The 15,185-nt window shown below is 42.0% G+C and overlaps 1 protein-coding gene across 11 annotated transcripts in view; it reads left to right on the forward strand.

Annotated features, from left to right (window-relative positions):
* pitpnm2 (phosphatidylinositol transfer protein, membrane-associated 2) overlaps positions 1 to 15,185 on the forward strand; it is a 489,130-nt gene that overhangs the window by 347,284 nt on the left and 126,661 nt on the right. For all 11 annotated transcript variants that reach the window (XM_087999844.1, XM_087999841.1, XM_087999838.1 and 8 more), the window contains one exon: positions 5,374 to 5,721. In XM_087999844.1, coding sequence (XP_087855970.1) covers positions 5,374 to 5,721 — 348 coding nt within the window. The remainder of the gene's footprint in view (positions 1 to 5,373; positions 5,722 to 15,185) is intronic.

Genomic DNA, 15,185 nt, shown 5'->3' on the forward strand with positions numbered 1-15,185 from the left:
TTTGAGTAATTGTATGTGACTTGTATGCAGTGTGAAATATTCAAGTTTTGAATTTGGGAATATGTTCTACTGATTGGAGCTCTAACACACCAGCTTGAGCTGGAGATTCGGATTCTTTGCAGTGAAGAGAAGCCAAAGATCTATTTAACTTCAGCTATTAATAAGATTTGAAGTTCAAGTTTGTGGCATCCCCCAATGAATTCCCAGCAATTGGATCAATCATTCACCAGCAAATCTCTAGCGAAATCTCTTGTGTTCTTAGAGAGTGCTAGAGATGTACAGCAAGGAAACAGACCTTTCAGTCCAACTTGTCCATGCCGATCAGAGATCCCAACCTAATCTAGTCCCACCTGCCAGCACCCGGCCCATATCCCTCCAAACCCTTCCTATTCATATACCCATCCAGATGCCTTTTAAATGTTGCAATCGTACCAGCCTCCACCACTTCCTCTGGCAGCTCATTCCACACACGTACCACCCTCTGCGTGAAAAAGTTGCCCCTTAGGTCTCTTTTATATCTTTCCTCTCTCACCCTAAACTTATGCGTTCTAGTTCTGGATTCCCCTACACCAGGGAAAAGACTTTATCTATTTATCCTATCCATGCCCCTCATAATTTCGTAAACCTCTATAAGGTCACCCCTCAGCCTCTGACGCTCCAGGGAAAACAGCTTCTTCTTCCCAATGTAGCTTGGTTGTGATGTTCAAACTCTTCCTGTCATCCTTCACATGAGCTACTGTGGGAGTGGAATTCTGTGGAATGTGGACACATCCCCAATCTTATTGAACAGTTGAGGAACATGCAGAAACTTGAAGGATGATCTAGTTTTTAAAATATTCATTCATGGGGTGTGGACTTCACCTCACTTGGCCAGCATTTATTGCCCACTCCTAATTGTCCAGAGGCAGTTGAGAGTTGTCATGAATCACATTTCGGCCAAACCAGGTAAAGATGACAGATCATCTTCCCTCAGGTATATGAGTGAATCATAAGGTTTAAACAGCTATTGATGGTGGTTACATGATCTCCATTAGATTGGCATTTTATTCCAAACTATTTTCATTGAATTCAAATTTCATCATCTGCCATGGTGGGATTTCAGACTCTAAGAACATGAACTTGGGGTTCTGTATTACTACTGCAGTGACATTACCATTAAGTACTGCCTTCTTGAATTGATGTGTTTAAAACAATGAAAACACTTGTTAGGCTAAGTAGAGAGAAACATTCCTGGAGTGTGGGAAGTCCATAATAAGCAGACAAAGAATTACAGCAAGGCCAACAGGAACAAAGCCAAAAACATTTCTTCACATAATGGGTGGTGGAAGTCTCTTTTGAAAGTTGCTGATAGATCTTTCTTCGGCAGGGTTTTAAGGATTCCTGACGTTCTGAAGAGGAGTCACAGCAGACTCAAAGCAACTCTATCTTTTCTCCACAGCCTTGCTGAAGTTTTCCAGCATCCTCTGTGTTTGATTCAGATTTCCGCCCTTGCAATGTTGTGCTTTTATAATTTTTGAAGCAATCTTTGGCTATAAATTAACCACAATCCTGTGGGCGGCACGGTGGCACAGTGGTTAGCACTGCTGCCTCACAGCGCCTGAGACCCGGGTTCAATTCCCGCCTCAGGCGACTGACTGTGTGGAGTTTGCACGTTCTCCCCGTGTCTGCGTGGGTTTCCTCCGGGTGCTCCGGTTTCCTCCCACAGTCCAAAAGATGTGCAGGGTCAGGTGAATTGGCCATGCTAAATTGCCCGTAGTGTTAGGTAAGGGGTAAATATAGGGGTATGGGTGGGTTTCGCTTCGGCGGGTCGGTGTGGACTTGTTGGGCCAAAGGGCCTGTTTCCACACTGTAATGTAATCTAAAAAAACAGAAGGAGACAGTGAAGGAATACAATGGGTCAGTGATTTCAATCAGATCACAACGTGCACCTCCATATTTATTTTGTGTGAATTGAAGGCGGGAGAGCAGAACACTTTACATTTCAGGAATCCAGTGTCAGTTTCATTCTAGAAGACGTAATGTAATTTGAGTTAAGACAACCCTCCTTCAATAATATACCTAAGCCCCAATTTCAGAAAAGCTGTTTCCACTGTGGTAGAGTGGCATTTGCCCCATTTCTAATACTATCTGTCATTGGACACTTTTAAATAATATGGTATTTAGCAAATGAAATTAGTTTTATGTTCAGGCACAGAATTACTAGGAACAGATTGGAGCCAATCCAACTTGTGTACCATTAACGGAAAAGATAAGGACACCTTCATGTTTTCACGTTCTCAGAATGTTCATGCACACGTAGATCAATAAATGGATTGTCACATCACCTTATCATTATTTATCACAAGGTTTTATAAGGTGCCTGCAGTCAGGTCATGATATTCACATGGAGGTACAAAGGTAATTGGAGACAACTCATGCCTGTGTAATTTATCCTAAGACCACCTATGATTTGTCACAACCTTACAATCTATAAGCTAAAAGAACTGATAGAATGGTTAGTTAAATTGACCTCACATATAAACAAGCAATTTCTATTAATAATGAATTAATTTAAATAAAGCAAAGGCAAATGTGCTCTGAAGGCCAAGCATACATGAGACAAGTTTCACCTTTTTTGCAAATTCTTGGTCCCCAGAAGCCGTGTCGTGTTGTTGAGTATTTTGAAATCAAGGTATGGTGTGGATGAATGATGTGTGAATAGTGATAGGTTGTCTGTAATTGTAGTACTGTATTTGTCATTGATGTAGGTATTGTGGTGAGGCGATTTATAAAAGTTTTCACTATATTTTTCATGTAAAAGTACATATGACAATAAATTTCTATTCTTAGTTATCAATAAGGTAATGGGCTTGTGAACAAAAGAATATATGGTCAACTCTTCTGACCATATAATTTGCTGAGGTTTTTTGTTGGTAATTAGAATTGTTACTATCTATTGCATAACAATACAGAAATGGAGAGAGCAGTTTTTGTTTGGTTAGCCTCCTGTCTGTCACTTGTGGAAGATTATTGTATAAACCAAGTTACAGAAAAATCTAGCTACGTAGGGTTTCTGTTTGCCTGATGTGCAACTTTCCATTTTCCACAAAAACTCAACATGAGTTTGTCTTTCTCTTTTATCTAACAGAGTTTGCACATCAGGCTTTGCAACAATAGTGGACTCACCATCATTAAGGGCATTTAAATGGTCATAGGATAAGCATATGGATGATATTGGAATAGTTAGATAGGCTTCACATTGGTTTCACAGGTTGGTGCAACATCAAGGGCCGAAGGGCCTGTACTGTTCTGTAATGTTCTATATTCAATGAATTCCTCACGGTGAAACATAGTGATAGAGTCATTTAGCACAGAAGCAGATCCTTTGGTTCAACCAGTCTATGCTGAACATAATCTCAAACTAAACTAGTCCCACCTGCCTGCTCCTTATAGAGGTTTACAAAATTATGTGGGGCATGGATAGGGTAAGTAGACAAAGTCTTTTCCCTGGGGTCGGGGAGTCCAGAACTAGAGGGCATAGGTTTAGGGTGAGAGGGGAAAGATATAAAAGAGACCTAAGGGGCAACGTTTTCACACAGAGAGTGGTACGTGTATGGAATGAGCTGCCAGAGGAAGTGGTGGAGGCTGGTACAATTGCATCATTTAAGAGGCATTTGGATGGGTACATGAATAGGAAGGGTTTGGAGGGATATGGGCCGGGTGCTGGCAGGTGGGACTAGATTGGGTTGGGATATCTGGCCGGCATGGACGGGTTGGACCGAAGGGTCTGTTTCCATGCTGTACATCTCTATGACTTTATAAGTGGTGCATACGGCTACAGTTACAATGTTTTAAAGACATTTAAAAGTATGTGAAAAGGAATTGTTTAGAAGAATATGGACCAGGCACAAGCAGATAGAACAAATTTAGTTTGGGATTATGGTTGGCATAGCCTGTTGGACTGAAGGGTCTGTTTCTGTGCTGTCTGATCCTGTGACTCTGAGACAATAGCTGGGACTTCTCAGCATTCTGGAATTTAACAAGCTGTAATGTAACACCTTCACCAATGAAGGCCACTGGAGGCAATCTGCTGTATATCTGACCTAAACTAGCCATCCATTACTTAGAGATTCTGTGGAAATCATGTGGAGTAAATTTCTGCCTAATGATGTGCCTGTTTTCCATACCTTGGTATCCTGTTGGGAAGGTGGTGGCATAGTGGATTATTGGAAATGGGTGCAAGAGTAGGCCATACGGCCCCTTTGAGCCTGCTTCATCAGTCAGTATGATCATGGCTGATCATCTAACTCAGTCTCTTGTTCCCACTTTCTCTCCACACCGTTTGGTCCCTTTAGTTCCAAGAGCCCATATCTAACTCCCTCTTAAAAGTTTTTTGGCTTTAACCACTTCCTGTGACAAAATTCAACAACTCACCACTCTCAGTGAAGAAAAGTTTCCTCAATTCTGTCCTAAATGGTCAACCCTGTATCCTTTAGACTGTAATCCTGGTTCTTGACTCCCCAGTCATCAGAAGTATCCTTCCTGCATTTACTTGGTCTTGTCCTGTTAGGATTTAAAGGTTTCTATGAGCTCTCCCCTACCTCATTTCCTAAGCTCCAGTGAATATAGTCCTGATGAACCCTGTCTGTCTTCACATGTCAGTACTGCCATCCCAGGAATCACTCTGGTAAACCTTTGCTGCACTGCCCCCAGAGCCAGAACATCCTTCCTAAGATAAGGAGACCAAAACTGAATGCAGTACTTCAGGCATAGTCTCCCCAATACCCTATATAATTGCAACAAGACATTCCTGATCTTGTATTTGAACTACATGCTTATGAAGGCCAATATGTCATTGGTCGTCTTCACCATCTGTTGCATGTGCATGTGTTAATGATTTATGATTTTCTTGTCACAGTTAGAAAAACAGTAAAATATGTGAAAAGGTTTTTCACTGTCTCTATGATCCAGTGCTATATTGAATAGTTTTAAGAATAAAAGAAAAGAAATGTATAGCTTAACGCAAGTCTATCAGTCCTGACCGAGCTCATGGTCAATAATGCCTGCGCAGCCATCTACACCAGACCCAACCATCGTTGAAATCATGACATTTCAGGAGCCAACTTTGTCGCAGAGGACCAATTATCTCTGATCTTGCAAGCACCTGAATACCAAAGGACCTTGCTTCTCCCCTGTACATGAAATGAATGTCGTTAAGTGCCTTGGCTGTAAGCCCTTGCTTAATGGACAATGACCACCAGGAAATTAACGTATGTTTGTTTGTACCACCTTGTATTGTTTAATCAAATCTTTCCTTTGTGTTATAGCTTCAATTCCTTCAAACTCATTTAGATGCAAGTATCTGATTTGCTTAAAATTATTGGTGTATTGCAGGTTTAAGAAAGGTCATGCTGAGGGCTCACCGCCAAGCATGGTGTTGGCAGGATGAATGGTATGGCCTGACCATGGAGGATATCCGGCGACTAGAGCGTGAAACACAACTCATGCTGGCTCTGAAGATGGCCGAATTCATGACTCAGTTCAACTTAAACGACAGTGAAGCCGAGCAAACTGGTCCAATTCAATCCTCCAATGAAAGAGATCTAGACATCAACAATTCCATAATCAAACCAGCACCTGAAAATGTCACCGTGAAGGAGTACAGTGGCTCGTTAACAGAAAAATCACTAACCAAACAGTGGTCGACATCATCCAAATCATCACGTTCATCAAAAAGAGGAGGTAAGATCTGGGAGCTCATGCTTACAAATTTCTCAAGTCTTCCTTTCCATTAAAAATTCACTTTTTCCCTGCTTTATGACTTTCCATCTTATATGCAAAATAGTTAAGGTGAATTTTTATCTCTCAATCCAGCATTGTTTAACACATTGTCTTGTATGGGAGCTTGCTGTGCACAAGTAGATTATCTTGTTCCCTATGTTACAATAGTGACTACACTTCTCATCACAAGGACTTCATTGACTATTCCAGGCAGACATGAATGGTTAGGAGAAAGTGAGGACTGCAGATGCTGGAGATCAGAGCTGAAAAATGTGTTGCTGGAAAAGCGCAGCAGCTCAGGCAGCATCCAAGGAGCAGGAGAATCGACGTTTCGGTCATAAGCCCTTCTTCAGGACTTCCTGAAGTCGATTCTCCTGCTCCTTGGATGCTGCCTGACCTGCTGCGCTTTTCCAGCAACACATTTTTCAGATATGAATGGTTTCCTACAAGCCTGACTTTTTTTCTTAGTCACCTTGTTTTTATTTTATAACCTTTCTCCAATGCTGTCCCATCTCCTTCCATCTTAAAAGTATTGATTATTCACTGGAATAGTGACATGACAGCTCCTTGAGCACCTCAGTGAAGTGGCATTCTTCGTGTGCGAGTTGCACAATGTTTAATCACGTGGGGTATCACAGCCAAACCTCTCCTACTTCTATAAAAAATCCTCATATAAGGCTCCATCAGAGATTATTGGATAGCTGCAGAGAATGAGACTTTGACCTTTTTTGTTCATGCCGCTCTGCCCCCCCTTACCTCAATTTTTCTGTAGAGTTTTATTTGGATAGACTTTTATCTACCTGTCAAAATGAGTTTTAATATTTATTTAATTGTATAATTTCAAGCTTGAAATATGAATGGAATACTGAACAGGCAAAGAGGACATAATCCAGCTAGTTTAAACCCTCAAGTGGCTCTATCATCCAGTCCCAAGTGATATATCTCATTTTTATTTGGGGATGAGTTCACTGATTACAAACTAATTTATATTGATTCAGCTCCAGAAGCCAAACTTCAATCATTAAATTAGATTCCCAACAATGACATGTATTTTCTTTTCACTTCACACCTTTTATTGTGCAAATACATTCATTTGCTAAACAAATATTCCATAAAGTGGGTTTCCATTGATCTTTTTGACCTGATTTTCTGATACATTACATCACTTCATCAGAGGCGCTTACCAGTTAGTGTCTTTCAGCTTATGCCTACTTCTGTGGAGCTGAACACCTTGTTGTAGGGCCAGCTGGATGGGGCAGTTTGGAAGTTTGAAAGGGCATTTAAATGGTTGTTGGATAGATGTATGGATGAAAATGGAATAGTGTAGGTTAGATGGGCTTCAGATTGGTTTCACAGGTCAGCGCAATATCAAGAGCCGAAGGGCCTGTACTGTGTTGTAATATTCTTTGTTCTAGGGACAGAAAAGCTGAATTTGCTGAGGCATGTGACATTGGATTATTGTGTCATACCCAGTGTGTAACAGAAAGAGCCAAAGTTTGGCCTTGAGGAGAGGGCATTACAGGCATTGTCCAAATTATTTCAGGTGCATCTAAAACGTCTTCGTCTTTGCATCAGTGAGAAGTACAAAATTCAGAATGCTGGAATTTTTGTAAATATCTTTTTCAATTATTCATTCATTTTCCAATTATGAGTTTTTTAATTGAATTAATTCAGTATACATTCTCAAATACTAATGATGCTGAGTCTTTACTTTTATTAGTTTGTCTGAAGTTCAGTGCTGTTATTCTTGATCCATCGGTAATGGTGCTCCATTTTCCTTCCCATGTACTTCTCCTTAGGTAGTGTTTGTTTGGAATGACTGAACATGGAGCATTCCTGAATGGTCATCCACATATATAGATTTATAGAATCCCTACAGTGCAGGAAGAGGCCACTCGACCCAGTGAGTCTACACCAACCCTCCGAAGACCAAGGAAAGAATGTTTTTTTTTCCGAGCAAATAACAAGCAATAACTAATTCTCCTGACATCTTATGGACCCACAGCTTTTTCAGTTATTTGGAGCCTAACTTTCCCTGAGGCACTAGATACTAAAACCTTTCAAGAGTTGACTGATGTAGTTAAGGAGTATTACAACCCCAAACCTCCTCTGATTCTGAGAGGCCATTGGTTTTACTCGGGCAATTTGAAAACCAGGGATTCCATATCGGGATTTTTGACAAGGTTAAGATGACTGGCAGAGACATGTGACTTTGGTTTAACCCTTCATGAGATGCTGAGAAACCATTTGATGTATGGAATTAATGATGTGACCATGCAAAAGCACCTACTAGCTGAAGCCCAACTGGATTCATTCAGGTGCTACAGGGTATTCTAATTGAAGTGGACACCCTCACCAGTCCAACTGAGCTTAGGGAACACCTGATGAAGGGCTTTTGCCTGAAACATTGATTTTCCTGCTCCTCGAATGCTGCCTGACCTGCTATGCTTTTCCAGCACCACACTAATCTCCAGCATCTGCAGTCCTCACTTTCACCTTAGGGAACACCATTTGAAGATAACTGCATAGCCTCATTCAGGATATGTCCTCAACAGAGAGACTCTAGGTCAGCCCACAGCAAATCCCCAAAGCCAAGCCTCGACCAAACAGTTAACTTTGTTTTAGTATCCGGGCCGGCAAGACATTGCAATTGCTGCCAGTGTGCATAACTGCAAATGAGTTCCACTGGACCTAAATTGAGTAAGAGAACTCTTAGGCGGGTATCCAAGACAGTGCACACCCTGGAAAGTCCACCTACATCTGGTTTGGAACAGTTACATTCCTTAGTCGCATCCAAATCAGAACCAGTCATGTCACGTTCATTCATGTCACCAATGTGAATTTTGAAAGAAGTGCTTTTCTTGCAGAGGTCTCTTTAAAAGTGAGACCTTACAGCAATTATATGTGTGTGTGTATGGGTGTGAGAAAGAGAGAGAGAATTAGGACATAGAACATAGAACAATACAGCACAGAACATGCCCTTTGGCCCTCGATGTTGTGCCGACCCGTGAACTATTCTCAACTCGTCCCTCTACACTATCGCATCATCATCCACGTGCTTATCCAAGGATTGTTTAAATCTCCCTAATGTGGCTGAGTTAACTACAGTGGCAGATAGTGCATTCCGTAAAGAACCTGCCTCTGACATCTGTCTTAAATCTATCACCCCTCAATTTGTAGTTATGCCCCTCGTACACGCTGACGTCATCATCATAGGAAAAAGACTTTCACTGTCTACCCTATCTAATCCTCTGATCATCTTCTTTGTCTCTATCAAATCCCCTCTTAGCCGCCTTCTTTGCAATGAGAACAGACCCAAGTCTCTCAGCCTTTCCTCATAAGACCTTCCCTCCAGACCAGGCAACATCCTGGTAAATCTTCTCTGCACCTTTTCCAATGTTTCCACATCCTTCCCGAAATATGGCGACCAGAACTGTACAATATTCCAAGTGTGGCTGCACTAACATTTTGTACAGTTGCAGCATGATATTGCGACTCCGGAACTCAAACCCTCTACAAATGAAACCTAACACACTGTATGCCTTCTTAACAACACTATCAACCTGGGTGGCAACTTTCAGGGATCTATGTACATGGACTCCAGGATTCCTCTGCAGATCCACACTACCTAGAATCTTTCCATTGACCCAGTACTCTGCCTTCCTGTTATTCTTCACAAAGTGCATCACCTCACATTTAGCTGCATTGAACTCCATTTACCACCTCTCAGCCCAATTCTGCAATTTATCTAAGTCCCCCGCAACCTGTAACATTCATCTAAACTGTCCACTACTCCACCAACTTTAGTGTCGTTTGCAAATTTACTAATCCATCCATCTATGCCTGCGTCTAAGTCATTTATATAAATGACAAACAGCAGTGGTCCCAAAAACAGATCCTTGTGGAATACCACTAGTAACTGGATTCCTGGCTGAATATTTTCCATCAACCACCACTCGCTGCCTTCTTTCAGAAAGCCAGTTTCTAATCCAAACAGCTAAATCACCCTCAATTCCATGCCTCTGCATTTTCTTCAACAGCCTACCATGTGGAACCTTATCAAAGGCTTTACTGAAGTCAATGTACACCACGTCAACTGCCCTACCCTCATCCACATGCTTGGTCACCTTCTCAAAAAACTCAATGAGGTTTGTGAGACACAACCTGCCCTTGATGAAACCATGTTGACTATCTGCAATCAAGTTGTTGCTTGCTAGATGATTATAAATCTCATCTCTTATAATCCTTTCCTACAACAGAAGTAAGGCTCACTGGTCTATAATTACCTGGGTGATCTCTACTGCCCTTCTTGAACAAGGGCACAACATTTGCAATCCTCCAGTCCTCTGGTACTAAACCTGTAGACAACGATGACTCAAATATCAAAGCCAAAGGCTCTGCTATCTCCTCCCTAGCTTGCCAGAGAATCCTCTGATAAATCCCATCTGGCCCAGGGGACTTGTCTACTTTCACTCCTTCTAGAATTGATAACACCTGTTCGTAACTAACTTCGATCCTTTCTAGTCTAATATCTCGTACCTCGTTCTTCTCCTCTACAATGTTCTCCTTTTCCTGAATGAAAACCGATGAGAAATGTTTGTTTAGCATCTCTCTGATCTCCACAGGGTCCACCTTCAACTTCCCACTTCTGTCTTTGACTGGCCCTATTCCTATCTTAGTCATCCTTTTATTCCTCACGTACCTATGGAAAGCTTTAGAGTTTTCCTTTATTCTATTTGCTAAAGACTGCTCGTGTTCTTTCTTTGCTCTTAACTCTCTCTTTAAATCCTTCCTAGCTGATCTGTAACTCTCCATCACCTCATCTGTACCATCTTGCCTCATAAACACATAAGCCTCCTTCTTCCGCTTAACAAGAGATGCAATTTCTGTAGTAAACCACGGTTCCCTTAACTTATCACTTCCTCCCTGCCTGACAAGGACATACCTATCAAAGACATGCAATATCTGTTCCTTAAACCACCTCCATATTTCCATTGTCTGCATCCCCTGCATTTTGCTACCCATTCTATGCATCCTAATTCTTGCCTAATCGCATTATAATTGCCCTTGCCCCATCGGTAACTCTTGACCTGTGGCATGTACCTATCCCTTTCCATCGCTAAGCTAAACGTAACTGAATTATGGTCACTCTCTCCAAAGTGCTCACCTACAACTAAATCAAACACCTGGCCTGGTTCATTACCCAGCGCCAGATCCAGTGTGCCCTCCTCTCTTGTCCGCCCTTCAACATACTGTGTCAGGAAACACATTGGACAAAAACTGATCCATTTAACGTACTAGAGTTCTAGCATTTCCAGTCAATGTTGGGGAAGTTAAAGTCCCCCATAATGACTACCCTGTTCATTTCACTCCTGTCCAGAATAATTTTGCCAATCCTCTCTTCCACTTCCCTGGAGGCCTATAAAAAACTCCATGCAGTGTGACCTCTCCTCACCTGTTTCTAACCTCAGCCCACACTACTTCAGTAGACGAGTCCTCGTCAAAAGTTCTTTCAGCCACTGTTATACTATCCTTGACTAACAAGGCCACACCTCCCTTTCTTTTACCACCTTGCTTGTTCTGAATGAAATATCTATACCCTGGAACCTGCAACATCCATTCCTCACCCTGCTTTATCCATGTCTCCGAAATGGCCACAACATTGAAGTCCCGGGTACCTATTCATGCTGCAAGCTCACCTACCTTATTTTGGATATATCTGGCATTGAAATAGACACACTTCAAACTAGCTTGTTGTCTGCCAGCACATTCCTGTGAACTTGAAATCCTGTCCCTGTCCTCCCTCCTCTCATTCCCCTTTGCACTTCAACTACAATTCCAGTTCCCATTCCCCTGATTAGCACCAGAAAGTTTCCCACCCAGGATATTAGTGCCCCTTTGGTTCAAGTGAGGACCGTCCTGTTTGTAGAGGTCCCACCTTCCCCAGAAGGAGCCCCAATTATCCAAGAACCTGAAACCCTCCTTCCTGCACCATCCTTGCAGACACATGTTCAGCTGATATCTCTCCCTATTCTTTGCCTCGCTAACACATGGCATATCATGTGACACGGGAAACAAGCCAGAGGTAACAACTCTGTTTGTTCTAGCTCTCAGCGTCCACCCTAGCTCCCTGAAATCCTGCCTTACATCCCTATCCCTCTTTCTACCTATGTCATTGGTACCTATATGGACCATGACTTGAGGCTGGTCACTCTCTCCCTTCAGGATCCCAAAGTTATGATCCGAGACATCACAGACACTGGCACCTGCGAGACAACACACCAACCGTGAGTCTCGTTCGTTCCCAACAAACTTTCTATCTGAGCCTCTAACTATTGAGTCCCCAATGACTAACACTCTCCTCCTTTCCCTGCTACCCTACTGTGCAACAGGGACAGGCTCTGTGCCAGACACCTGGGCCCAAGCAAGTTAGGCGTGGGAGTCAGCCCATAAAGCCTACTCCACTGTTTGCTGAGATCATGGCTGATTTGATTGTTTCCTGCCTATCCTGATATTCTTGCTAGTTAAGAATCTGTCTAACTCAGTCTTAAAAATGTTCAAAGTCAGCCTCCACTGTTCTCAGGGCAAGAGGTTTCCAGAGACTAATGTTCCTCTTCACGAAAAAAGAATCTCCTCTTCCCTGTCTTAAATTAAAGACTCCTGTTTTTTTAAACTCTGTCCCCAGGTTCTAGACTCTCTCATCAGGGAAAACAACCTCTCAGGTTCCCTCAGGAGCTTCTGTGCTTCAGAGGAACATTAGTGGGCGGCACGGTGGCACAGTGGTTAGCACTGCTGCCTCGCAGCGCCAGAGACCCGGGTTCGATTCCCGCCTCAGGCGACTGACTGTGTGGAGTTTGCACATTCTCCCCGTGTCTGCGTGGGTTTCCTCCGGGTGCTCCGGTTTCCTCCCACACTCCAAAGATGTGCACGTCAGGTGAATTGGCCATGCTAAATTGCCCGTAGTGTTAGGTAAAAGGGGTAAATGTAGGGGTATGGGTGGGTTACGCTTCGGCGGGTCGGTGTGGACTTGTTGGGCCGAAGGGCCTGTTTCCACACTGTAAGTAATCTAATCTAATCTAATCTAATCTAATCTAATCTAAAATCACCTCTCGTTTTTCACAACTCTAATGGATGTAGGTCCAATCTGTTCAATCTTTCCTTACTAGATAAACTCTTCATTCCAGGAATCAGTGGAGTGATCCCTCTCTGAACTGACTCTAATATGATTATGTCACAGAGGGAGACAAAGTATGTTTGTAATACTCCAGATGTGATCTCATCAATGCCCTGTACAACTATAACAAAACTTTGAGGAGAAAGTGAGGACTGCAGATGCTGGAGATCAGAGCTGAAAATGTGTTGCTGGAAAAGCGCAGCAGGTCAGGCAGCATCCCGGGAACAGGAGAATCGACGTTTTGGGCTGATTCCTGAAGAAGGGCTTATGCCCGAAACGTCGATTCTCCTGTTCCCTGGATGCTGCCTGACCTGCTGCGCTTTTCCAGCAACACATTTTCAGCTATAACAAAACTTCCCCACTTTTCACATTCCACTTGCAATAAACAATATTATTCCATTTGCCTTCCTAATCATTTTCTGCACCTGCATACAATGTTGTGAGATTCATCTGCTCGGACACTTGGGTCATTCTATACTACATTTAGATAATATACTATCTTTCTGTCCTTTGTGGCAAAGTGGAAGACTGCACGTTTTCCCACATTTGCCAAATTTTTACTTACTCACTTAACCTACAGTATGTGTATACCTTTGCAACTCCCTATTGTCCTCTTCACGACTTATTCTTCTATCTTTGTGTCATCACCAAATTTAGTAACTGTACATTTAGTCCTTACATCAAAATCATTTGTATTAATTATAAATAATTGAGGCCATAGCAGTCATCCCTGTGGCACTCCACTGGTTACACCTTGCCACCTCAAATTATCCATTTATGTCTATTCCCTGCTTTCTGTTAGCTAACCAATTTCCTATCTCTTCCATACACTATGTGGCTTTATTTGGTGTGCGTGATGTGGAGGTGCTGGTGTTGGACTGGGTGGACAAAGTTAAAAATCACACAACACCAGGTTATACTTTGAAATAAGGGAGAAAGTGAGGACTGCAGATACTGGAGATCAGAGTCAAAAAGTGTGGTGCTGGAAAAGCACAGCCGGTCAGGCAGCATTCGAGCAGCAGGAGAGTCGAGCATAGGCTTTTCTGAACTCTTTCTGGAGGCTTTGGATTTGCTGTAATGGTTGTCCTGTTGATGGCTGCTGGAGTATAACCTGATGTGTGATTTTTAACTTTATTTGGTGTGGTAGCAGTTGATGTAGCAAATTATCAAACACTTTTTGGCGCAGTATTCTGATGCTCCATTTACATTCATTTTGCATTTCAAAAACCTTAAATTTGGACAAAACAATCTGCAGTAGATGTATTCTCTTTAGACAGCATTTTTTTTTCAAAGGTTTTGTTTGTTGTTGTCATTCCCTGTGTTTGTTACATAACTGCCTTAACCAGAGCTAGCATAAAACGAGGTATCAGGATATGAGCAATTCTGCTTCTAATCACAGAAAAGCAGGCCTTACAGAAATGTAAATATTTTCCTTCAATTTTAATCTTTAATAATTGAAATATGCACTATAAGCAACCTATATCACAACCTGTATAATCAAATTCAGTATATTCTGAAGATAAATGGATCCTTCACTCTGCATTGAGCTGTGATTGCCAATATCCCGGAATGATTTCAGTCAGCGTGAGATACACCGTTGCTGAAAGGCTCCAAGTAGATTTGTGATATTGACGCCATCTGTTACTTGCAATGCAGTTTATTTATAGAAACTATTAGAAATGTGGTGCTGACGTCTTTTTGCTGCGTGAATAAACCTTGTCATTCAAACTGGCTCCTTATGCCTTCTGAAATGGACAGGGCTGCTCAGTCAAGAACTGTAACAGTGAAGGAAAACCAAATCACTCCCTCCCCATCTCGCTGTGCTCTGCTTTGAGTCCGTAATAAAACAAACTTGGGAAAATTATCTGTACTAAAATAAACTTGCCATTTATTGGGAAAATTATCCGTACTAAAATAAACTTGCCATGTATTGGGAAAATTATCCGTATTAAATTAAACTTGCCATTTATTGGGAAAATTAAACTGTAACTTTCCATGCACTGTATACTTACCAATGTGTAATACTATATTTACCATGATTTGGAGATACCGGTGTTGGACTGGGGTGCACAAAATTAAAAATCACACAACACCAGGTTATAGTCCAACAGGTTTAATTGGAAGCACACTAGCTTTCGGAGCGATGCTCCTTCATCAGGTGATTGTGGGGGGCTCAATCGTAACACAGAATTTATAGCAAAAATTTACAGTATGATGTAACTGAAATTATACATTGAAACACTGATTGTCT

Source organism: Chiloscyllium plagiosum, unplaced genomic scaffold (assembly GCF_037043375.1).
Source record: "Chiloscyllium plagiosum isolate Xiang-an unplaced genomic scaffold, Cpla_swu_hap1 HiC_scaffold_24, whole genome shotgun sequence".
Lineage (NCBI taxonomy): Eukaryota > Metazoa > Chordata > Chondrichthyes > Orectolobiformes > Hemiscylliidae > Chiloscyllium > Chiloscyllium plagiosum.